This window comes from Pangasianodon hypophthalmus, chromosome 8 (assembly GCF_027358585.1).
Source record: "Pangasianodon hypophthalmus isolate fPanHyp1 chromosome 8, fPanHyp1.pri, whole genome shotgun sequence".
Taxonomy (NCBI): Eukaryota; Metazoa; Chordata; class Actinopteri; order Siluriformes; family Pangasiidae; genus Pangasianodon; species Pangasianodon hypophthalmus.
This window is the reverse complement of record NC_069717.1, coordinates 8,952,493-8,963,994: the sequence shown is the minus strand read 5'-3', so window position 1 is coordinate 8,963,994 and position 11,502 is coordinate 8,952,493. Positions and strand designations below refer to the sequence as shown.

The window sequence follows — 11,502 nt, the reverse complement described above, 5'->3', positions numbered from 1 at the left end:
CTTTCTATCTCTCAGACATTCAGAGATTTATTTATATAGTTATTTCCTAAAAATAACTTTTACTTAGTATTAAAGTAGTAGTATTACAAAGTTCTCTAAACTTGCACAGAAAGATATTCTATTTCTTGGTAGCAAGATTTTTTCTGACATACCCACCAGCTAATTCTCCCCTATCACATGACAGCCGAGACTGTGACAGCTAACACATGCTTCCTCTGAGGCACATGAAGCCACTGCATCCTTTCCAATGACTGCTCATGCAACGTCAGAGGACAGCTGGACCTGCTTAGAACAAACGTTCGGATCACTGCACCACTCAGAACCCCTCATTAGCCTGATTTGACAGCTACGGTGCCGTCTACTTAGTTCTAAATACTCATTCTTGTAAATTTGAGACTCTTAGCTTTTAGCTTAATCTCACTGTTAGATCTAATTTGGTTTGAACAACCATATCAAACTTTATTAGGCAATAATATACCCATAAAGCTTAAAAAAAACAAGTCAGCATAGTTAAATGTGTTACCACACAAGTGCTAACTTTACCTCATGTTTTAGCTAATGTTAGATTAAAGTTCTAATAGTTAACTAATAGCTAATTATTAGTCGTATTTAATTATGTAATAAATGGTCATAAAACTAAACAGAAAAAAAACAAACATGCTAATATTAGCTAAGATTTGCTACACGTTGTTACTAGCACATGATAGGCATCACTATGGGGTACCTGATATATTGGGGTATAAAGAACCATCTCAAATTTTATCAGGTACTAATATACCCCAATATATCAGGTACCCCATAGTGATGATGGTAGCATGGTTTAATATGGTCAAGAAGACAGGTTACAATGCGAGATGGGTGAAAGGGGCCAGAGCTTCCAGGGGGTCAGTTAAAAATACCTGCACAACTGTCAATCATTTCAGAGTCATACATAAATTGGTTAATCCACAGTTTTAGAAAAAGAAGACGGCATATCATGGCCATATATTCAGCATATTTTTGCATTCTAGCATACGCCGATGTTAAAATGTGGAGCTCCTGTGCAAAATACTTAAAGGTTGCCAGGTCTGATCATTTTAAATAATTATCTTTTGGTATTTTTCATCTCATCACTCACCTGCATCGAACCCGAGCAAGTCTTTCCAGCCTCACAGTTTGAATACCTTTGATCTATGGCAATAAACTGCATAAACAGCTAAAAAATGAAAACCAAGTTTAAACATTTAACCACATTCTAAACATTATTGCCTGATTAGTCTGATAAGATCCAACACCTGATATGTTGACTGACATGGCACATGTTTTGCACATCAATATAGGACACAACTAGGCTTAAGGCATACTTTCACTGCATCTACCTCACATGAGTTAGCAGTATACACTGATCAGCTATAACATTAAAAACAGTGCCAGGTGAAGTGAATAACTGATTATTTCATTACAGTGGCACCTGTCAATGGGTGGGAGATATTAGGCAGCAAGTGAACAGTCTTCTTACCTTCTTGAAGTTGATGCATTGGAAGCAGGAAAAATGGGCAAGCGTATGGGCAAGATCTGAGCAACATTGACAAAGCCCATATTGTTATGGCTAGATGGTCTTGTGGAGTCCATGCCTCGACAGAGCTGTTTCGGTGACCTACACAATATTAGGCAGGTGGTTTTAACGTTATGGCTGATCAGTGTGTAAATACTAGATGTTGGATATCTGCATTGCATTGAAAATGGATAATCTCCCTAAGAAAAACTTTATTACCAAATTTTCCACAATGTTGAAGAAAGGGACTGTGAAAAAAGTTCTTGTTGCACATTGAATTTTTGGCTGAGGAAAAACTATTCCATGTAACATTCCTCTCTATCATTTGTTTCATTCTCTCTGTGAAAAAATAGGCTTGTTCTCACTATCTTTCATATTGTGTGTCTGCCTGGATGTCTCTCTTGGTTTCCCTCTAATTTCTAGGTGTCTGTTTCACTCAGAACTGATTCGTTGCTATTATTTACAGCACACTCTCAGCTGTAAATTGTAGATTTCAGAGCACAACACAGAGTGCAATAAACCAGCAGTCAATTGCACAGTGAGGGTCTTTTCTCTTACTTTATATTTGAATTGTTTGTAAACAATGGAGTGACATTTTCTGGCCCTCTTGCTCTCATTTGAGGTAAGTAGATTTGTGTCCTGTTGCAGAGTAAATGACAAAGGAAAGATAACACACGGTAAATGGAATCAGCTAGGGAGAGCCTTTCAAATTCCTCCAGCAGAGCAAATGAAAGGCTCTTGTCATGTCTTATCACTAACAGCTCACACAAAATTACAAAAAAAGTGGTGGCTGGTGGCACAGAAATTCGAGTAAAATAGAAAGCAAGGGAGACAGAGAGTGAAGAGTAAGAGAAAGAGGATGATAGAGGGTGTGTGAGTGTTTGTGTGTGTGTGTGTGTGAGAGAGAGAGAGAGAGAGAGAGAGAGAGAGAGAAGAAGGCAAGATGATGGAACGGTAGCTACTGACAGACTAATTGGTTCGTCATTTGCCAAAATAAATGGAATCTCATTTATGAGGTTTCAAATGTGCAACTACATTTTGGATCATTCATATCCACTTATTATGATTAATAACTGTGATTACAAAGAGGGAGTACAAAAGAGTGAAAATACTATAAACAGAGTCTATGTAATACATCTTTGCTGTCTAACTATCAATGAACTGAAGGTGCTTGGCTCACAAATTAGTCTAAGGTTAGCTCCTTCTGTTCTTCTCTGATGACTGACGATTGTATCATCACAGACTTGGCTCACTGGAGACTAAAGCTGGAGTCAAAGCCAAATTCATTACCTGAATTACCTCAGTTTGTGACTTCGGTCCAAACACCTTCTATTTTGGAACAAGAATAAAATAGAATACAATAATAACCTTAGAAATAAGCTTTAGGTAGATATGTAGAGTCTATAGGCTGAGAGCAATTAGTATGCTTGTGATAGTGAGGTTATAATAAGGCAAGATAATGAGTGCAGCTATTAAAGAGGGAGTCAGAAGAAGAAAAAGGGTGGTGACAGTAAAGGAGTGGGAGTGTGAGGGTGATGAGCAAGAGAGAAGGGGTAAAAAGGGGGGCTGGCCAATGGACTGTGAGAGAGATAGAGCGAGAAGGAGGGAGGAAGGAAAAAGGGAAGCTGATAGAGAGTGCTGGCACTCTGCAGTGTGCTGCCACCTTATTAGATGCTGAGGAACACTGATTTGAAATAAATATCTGCATGCACACAAATACATACACTACTCTGTTCTACAAGACCAGAGGAAATCCAATTATATTAATCAAAATGTAATCATGGTAAGTTCTCTTTTTTTCTTCCTTACAACTTTCATAGAAAATGCATGTAGGAAATTGCAGATTTGTTTTGTCTTAATAGAACTATTGAGACACTATAAGACTTCAAAATAAGATAATTTTCTTCTTTCTGGTTGTGTATGGTTTACAGGATTTCTATCGTGTCAACTGATATTGAAAAAAAAATCCAATCGTTCATTAACATCTATCCAGAGAACCCAAAAGTGTAGGAGACATAGTCACATTACAATGGAGAATGTGACTCCTAGCGCTATCACTAACTTCACCAATACTGAACCTCTGAGCAATATGCCGGAGAACTCACTGGAAGTGCAGGTCATCACCATACTACTGTCCCTGCTCATTTGTGGGGTGGGAATAGCCGGCAACATCATGGTCGTCCTGGTGGTTCTCCGGACCAAACACATGATGACTCCAACTAACTGTTATCTGGTCAGCTTGGCCATTGCAGACCTCATCGTTCTCTTAGCGGCTGGACTGCCCAACATCTCTGAGGTGGTTTCTTCTTGGATCTATGGCTACGCTGGCTGCTTGTGTATCACTTACCTGCAGTATCTGGGCATCAATGTTTCCTCTTGCTCCATCACAGCCTTCACTGTTGAGCGCTACATTGCGATATGCCACTCCATCAAGGCACAGTTCATATGTACTGTATCCAGAGCCAAAAAGATCATCGCCTGCGTTTGGATTTTCACCTCACTCTACTGCATCATGTGGTTTTTCCTCGTCGATATACACGAGATGGTTTACGCCAATGGTGTTGTTGTGAGATGTGGTTATCGGGTGTCAAGGAACCTCTATATGCCAATTTACTTTTTGGACTTCACCCTGTTTTATGTAATTCCGCTGGTCGTGGCTACAGTGCTTTATGGGTTAATTGCTAGAATATTGTTCATGAACCCTTTGCCAGCAAACTTATCAGAAAGAGGAAATGACTCAATCCACCAGGGACGGACAAACAGCACAGTGAAGGTCTCCTGCAAGCCAAATAAGGGTGCAGTGTCCTCCAGAAAACAGGTGCGCTGCTATTTTATATGAGTAGTGAGAACCTAATAGCCTACAGTGTTAAATATCACAAAGTTGGAATGATTGACAAACCCTCTTAATGGCCAGCTGTCACGTGAATAGCTTTAAGGTGTTGAGATTTCCATAAGTAGACCATGACTTGTCAAGCATACACAAATTCTTTAGTTACTTTCTTTTCGTGGAGGAAAATTTTATATTTACATGAATAGCCACCTGTCACATATTATTCAAGTGTAAATTTTAGTGCCATCTCATATTTGTCCAATGCGTACACTGTGACAAAAATATTGATTTCAAGACAATACACAAGTGCTGTATACAGAACTACAGTAAAGCCACTGCTTCTTTGTAATAATACTGTACCTATTAAATGCAGCCAAAGCAGAATTTTATGAGAAAGAAAGCAAGACAGGCTGTGAGGCAGAGACAAAAATGATATGACATTCCATCCAGAGCTGCAAGTGAGAGACAAGTATGATCTCATTTTGTTGCCAATTAAAGGAGTACCCATAATACACTTGCAAAGTGACCATAAAACACTCATTCTCACAAGAGATTCAAAGGCTTACTGTCTGACACTTAGTCTCTAAAATTACACTGCATCTAACACAACACTTTGCTTAGTGGTAAACTACCAAAATATTCCCGACAATGGTTCTAAAATTGTGGGTATTTCCAGTAACTTGATCAGTGAACTCTGAGGCATTATGCAGGCTACAATGCACTGTACTCACCCACCTATGAACTTCATTAATTGCCCTGAAATAACAGATGATTTGGTTTGCAGAGCAAAAAAAAATGCATCGTGGAATGAATTTCATAAGGAGCTAATGACTTTTTATTAGCTTAAGCACTACGAAATTGTCCTGTTCAAATGCCAAAAAATTGAAGCACTGTGAACATTCATCAGAAACCCATTTAACTGAATACTACATCTTCATTTAAAGTATTATGAAACATAATGAGGCAATCATTTCATTTTAAATTGAATTAACTGAACTTTAGGCAGGTAGCAGCAGGTAGCATTGTTACTTCACAGCTCCTAGTTTGATCCTGAGCTCAGGTTACTGCCTGTGGGTTTCCTCTGGGTTTGATAGTTTCCTTTCACCTCCCAAAAGCATGCCAGTAGGTAGATTGGCAACTTTAAATTTCCCTTAGGTGTGAATGTGTGTGTGCATGGTGCCCTGTGATGGTCTGGCATCACATCCAGGGTATATTCCTGTCTCACAGCCAGTTCCTGAGATAGGCTCTAAATCCAATGCTAACATGACCAGGATAAAGTGGTTAATTAAGATGAATAAATGAAAAATGAGACTGCCTTAGTCAATCCTCAATGGAAATTTGAAGTATTTTATCCTTTGAAAACAGAACCTGAATGGCTCATTTAGTGGTTAAGATAAGACACAAAACAAAGAACAAACTGTTTAATTTCTAGTCTCAAGTTAAATTATAAATGCTGGCTATTGATACAGGAGATCTTCATGTATTACACACACAGTATGGTGATGTTTAGTTCCTGTCCTTTCTTATTGTAGGTGACTAAGATGCTGGCGGTGGTGGTGGTATTGTTTGCTCTGCTCTGGATGCCCTATCGCACTCTGGTGGTGGTGAACTCGCTCATGGACCCTCCGTACCTCAACACTTGGTTCCTGCTCTTCTGCCGCATGAGCATCTACACCAACAGCGCCATCAACCCCATCATATACAACGCCATGTCGCAAAAATTCCGCACAGCTTTTAAGAAGCTCTGCCACTGCAAGGGCACCACCAGTAAGGAGAAGGCGTCTAAACACAATGCCCCAGTCTACTACAGTGTCATCAAAGACTCCTCAAGTCCTGAATACGAGACAGAGCAGGAGGACATTAGCACATACAGTGGCTCTGCCAAGAGGGTGAACTTTTCCGCCCAGACTGGAAGAGCGACCACTCCGGGGATGTTTAGTATTGCTTGAGTAAACCTGAGAAAAAGACACTTAGTTTTGCTGCAGATCAACAGTTGAGGTTGTTAGGGCATTCATTATGGGGATTTAATCAAATGTTTCATATTTCAGCGTCTCAGTGGTCCAAATATTTCTTTTGAAATTAGAACAAAACATTAAAGGTCACAGTCAAAAATTGGCTGTATACAAGCTTCTTGAAGATGCCAATAAATTTGCAAGTTGACAAGTGTTTTGAGGGTAGATATTGTTGAGTGGGCTGTTGAAATTTTTGCCAGCTAGGAAGAGCTCTTTTTCTGGCTGACTGCCTGACTAAACTGAGATGCATGCTTGACACGTGCATGTATTGGAGTCGCTCAAGGCATCTATATAGTATTTATATGTTTAAAAAAGCTGTCTCGTTTTTTTAGGCCATTTGCCTAGTCCACTGTGAAAAATGTCCCATTGGCCAACTGCTTTTTCATTTGAAAAGACTGTGAAGGAAAATGAATATGTTACACAAATAAACCTACCTGAACAAAAATCGACTTGTGTGACAAAAAGCCAGAAGCTAAAGCTAGCAAATTGGATAGCTAGCTACCACATTTACTAGCAAATTTACCTCAGTTAAACTTCTTGAGATGGCATCTGTTTGTGTGGGAAAAAATGGAATTTCAATTTTCCTTGGTTAGCATCCAACAACAACTCATCTAGTAGCCTATACTGTGTATACATCACACATACATATGCATTCTTTCAGTTAGCCATTAACAACATTTCTATACAACTTACTCTGAGAAATCATAAAAAAAAAAATACAAAAAAAAAAAACCATACCATTAGCCTCTTCAGTTTAAGGTCAGCGTTATAAAGTGGTATCATTACTGCTAACTGGATTTTCAATAATGATATGACGTATTTGTGAAATGAATGCTGGGTATTGTAGTGACAGAATGTTGCTGAACATAAACAAAATAAAGAAATGAAATCTGCAAAAACCTAGAGATTTTTATGTAAGTTGACAGCTCATACACTGAATGCAATTTTCAAGCTGACATTCCCATTTAAGTAAAAATGGTTTTACGATGTTAAGCTTTTTCTTACAAATTGCTGAGTAGACATTAAAAAAAACAACAGCCACATGCTGTTCTGAGCTATGCTGATCTGTACTGTTAGTTCTGGCTGTATTAAATTAGCTTCCACCTGAGTGCACAGAGGGGAAATCAGCATGGGATCATCTTAAGCTGGTGCTCTCAAACTGATGGAAAGAGACTGCACAGCTGGAAATGAAATCATTCATGCCTGTGATAAAAAATTAAAAAGAAAAAGCCATGAAAAACATGAAAATGAACTGTAAGAAAATAACCAAATATCCATGATGACGCATGTATAATGTTATGCCTGACAGCCGTAGAAAATACTTGAGTTTTTTTTTAACTGTGCTTAAATACTGTTTTGGATGATTTTTACTTATGTATTATTGAAATTGAATATGTGTACTCTTACTTAAATTGACCATTAAAGCTAAATAAGTATGTTAACTTAACTTTAAGATTTGCAATTTAGCTAGTTAAATTAGCTAGCTAGCTAAGTTTTGTAATTTAGCTAGTTAAATTAGCTAGCTAACTACATTTTTTTATTTAGCTAGTTAAATTAGCTAGCTAGCTAAGTTTTGCAATTTAGCTAGTTAAATTAGCTACCTAGCTACATTTTGTATTTTAGCTAGTTAAATTAGCTAGCTAGCTACATTTTTTGTAAATTGGCTTCTCACATTAGCTAGTTAGCTAAGTTTTGTTTTGTTGATAATTTGCCTCAGTATTCATTGCAAATTTTATTTTTTTTTTACATTTTGAAATGGTTTTTAAGATTTTGAGACAATGCCCATACTTTTTAAGTTCAGTTTCTCTGTGCTTTTTCCACCCCTGCTGTCTGAAGTCAAATCAATATACATGAACACAAAGCATTCTTTCAGTGTTTGCAGGACAGCAGTTTGATGATGTGTCACATGATTGTATTCCTTGTTCACTGATAATGAAACTTTGTGTGACCTAAGTTATTATTTCAGAAAAAAAAAATCTTATTGAGATCACATAGTCTCTCATAATCAGCACCCACGATGCTGTCATGATTACAGAAATAACAGTACTTCAGATATTTATTGGGATTCTTGACTTACTTTGTTCTCTTTGTGAATTTCATCAGATAATCAGCTTCCACTTAAAATAGTGTAACAATATGTGACAAATTACAAGCTCACAGTCAGTTTTTTCTATCTTTTTATTTATTTATTTGTTTGTTTTTAATTTATGTTTTGGGGCTGTGTATGAGCAACTTTATACATCCTTCTAATTCACAGTTGTAATGATCTTAAATGTAGCTCTGTGGAAATCACTCAGTTTTCAATATATCAGGAAACAGCAACTACTTTCCCATCATTTGGTATTGTTCAGATTCTTAACAGTTGTTGAACAATTGTGAATGGGTGTAAATAATGTAGTATTTATAATGAAAATGTGTTTTTATTTATGAGTATATATTTTTTGTCATTATAAATTGTTTTACAGCTAACAAAACTGTCTGTGAAATGTCAGTCAAGTATCAGTGCTACTCAGAGAATGATATCATCAGATTAGTTTCCCTGACCAACAGCAAAACCATTTATCGGAATCACAATCATACTGACAAAGATGACAGTGCTCATAATAATATTAATCATTGGCACTTTTACTTGGAGGTTGTGTTTGAATTCCTAGACCATTAGATGATCCGGTGCAACATTTTCATCTAATAACAAATCCTCGCCTAATTTCGCAAACGCAACGTAGCATTCAGAATGTAATTGTTGCAAAGAGAAATAAAGAGAACAGTAAAGCTATTAGGATAAGACATGCAAAATCTCATTTGCAATTTTATTTTAATAAAAAAATAAAATATGAAATATATAAATTTAAAATAAAATATATAAGTAAATCACTTTTGGCCCATCACTTTTGTACATTCAGTACTTGGGACATTTTGTGAATCTGTTGAATATGGATTTAATATGCTGTTTTCTTTAATAATGTCTAAGTGTGTTCATGTGAAATTAAATAGCTCAGTCTGCACTGTGCAATATAAACAAAGTATGAGTATGTGGCAAGTTATGTTGCATGAATATTATTTTATGTCGTGTGACATGTATTTTTATATGTTCATAAAATTTCGAATGGTAAAGTTTAAATGCCAAATTAAAAATGCTAAGTGGTTGGTACTGAATGCTTCATTCTTAACTAGTTGAGCATTTTTCTGATTTTTATTATCACTTTGAACTAATTTTTCAATTACAGTTAATAATAATAAAAAAATATCTCCTATGGATGCATGGATTAGAGTTAGGATGCGCATATTAGTGATATGACAAAATAAATGTTGCTTGCAGCAAGCAGTTTGATTGTTTATCCCTGAAATAGTGGCACTAAAATGTCTTTGCATGGACTTAAAAGGCCAAATGAATCCTATAAGCCAGCTCATTAGTCTATTCTCCACAAACATCTGCTTTTGAAAGAAAGACTCTAAATGATCTTACTTTCAGTCCATGAGGACGGAACATTTTTTGCGCAAAGTGAAGTAAGACACTGTTTACAGAAGGACTAATGAAATCATACATGAAATGTGAAATGTCATATTCTGGACTTATTATATTTTATTGGTGTCTTTTCGTTTGGTGTAAATTGAAGTGTAAATTGAATAAAAGTTTTTGACAATTTTTGTGTGGATAGCTTTAATCAGTGGGTAACAGATCAGATTTGCAGGAAAAACTGTGTAAATCATCCTGCCTGGTTTCGTACAGTGAAAATATTCAGAACGTGCACAAAAATTGTACTAGTATTATGTGAAAGTGGTAAATATTTGCTTAGGATCAAAAACAAAGACAAAGTAGAAAATGGTAACATTTACATGTGTTTATTTGGCAGGATATTTATTCGATTGTGAATCATTAGCTGGTCCAGGCTTATGTTCTTTCCTTTAATAACCATATAACTTTCCTTTTAGTTTCACTGTAATTACAGAATATTATGTTTTAAGAAGAAGAACTAGATAACAACCTGGTACTTAAATGGCTTAAATGAGCTTAAAGGTGTGATCCAAATGACTCATCAAATGACCCAGACAAATGCAAGATGCTGAAGAAAGAATAGAAAGAAACACAGCTAAATAAAAGAGTTGGAGTAAGTGCTATTTTTCAGGAATCCTATAAACAGGAGCTCTAGTCTTTACTGTGTCACATTTTTATCTGCAATGTCACTTGCTTTTACAAAAGGATACAAAATTGCACGAAGGCTACAGCTGAAAAACATACACAGGTATATATTCTATTATCCAGATAAGTTAAAAGCCCTTTCTGTACAATCTTCGGGAACAAATGAAAGCAATTCATGCTTGTGTTTTGTGGAAACAACTTTGCACTGGGCATTTTGTATTCATGAATTCTTTAGAGTAGCTCATGAATGTTTTAAGGTCTTTATATTGAAGCTAAAACTGTACACTCAGTTCCTTTATTTAAAACATATTTTATTCTAAGAATGGTTATCGGTTACTTTTAGTAGTACATTATTTAAATTACTGATAGAAACTGCCCTTTAGTGTGGGTACTCAAGTTCATTTATGCAAAAAGATTTTTGTTCTTTCTTTCCTCTATGTGTACTTGCTGCATTCATTGGAGAAGGCTTTCGGTTCTTTTTCTGACAAATTCTAATTCAAATAGATTAAAGGACAATACATTTAGGTCTAGAGTTGGTGTGTGAATTAGGCCTCCATTCAAACTGATTATTATTCATTAAGAACAACAAAAAATGCATAGCATCAGTTTGCTAATCAGTTGATTTCTACTATATTCTAATCACTTTCAAGTGGATCAGTGGATAGCCAAAAATAACCTTTCGACAAGACTCATGGTGAGTCTCTGAATCTATTCGAAGCCAAAGATAGGAGCCAGGTATTTGCTTACTGCCTCAATATATTGACCATCTCAGAGATGTTGTTTCTGACTTGGACATCCACCACACTGACGCTTGGATGATAGATTTGGAACATAGCTTAGAGATTAATCTGGCCCAAGCCCCTCAAACAGCCTGCTAGTTGCAAATACCCAGGCCTGGCAACAACCAACAAGTGCGAGAAGCCCAGAAAACAGTCTGAGTTATCCTGTAGACGAAACAATGACTATGTGGCAGACAATGGCTTGG

At 36.5% G+C, this 11,502-nt stretch overlaps 1 protein-coding gene across 1 annotated transcript; it reads left to right on the top strand.

The window, feature by feature from the left end:
* Positions 1–3,145: 3,145 nt before the first annotated feature.
* Positions 3,146–9,974, top strand: LOC113532982 (thyrotropin-releasing hormone receptor). Its single transcript, XM_026924744.3, has 3 exons — positions 3,146–3,317; positions 3,466–4,352; positions 5,897–9,974. Exons 2-3 carry the CDS (start codon positions 3,564–3,566, stop codon positions 6,311–6,313), a joined length of 1,206 nt encoding a protein of 401 aa, XP_026780545.1. The 5' UTR covers positions 3,146–3,317; positions 3,466–3,563; the 3' UTR covers positions 6,314–9,974.
* Positions 9,975–11,502: the final 1,528 nt, after the last annotated feature.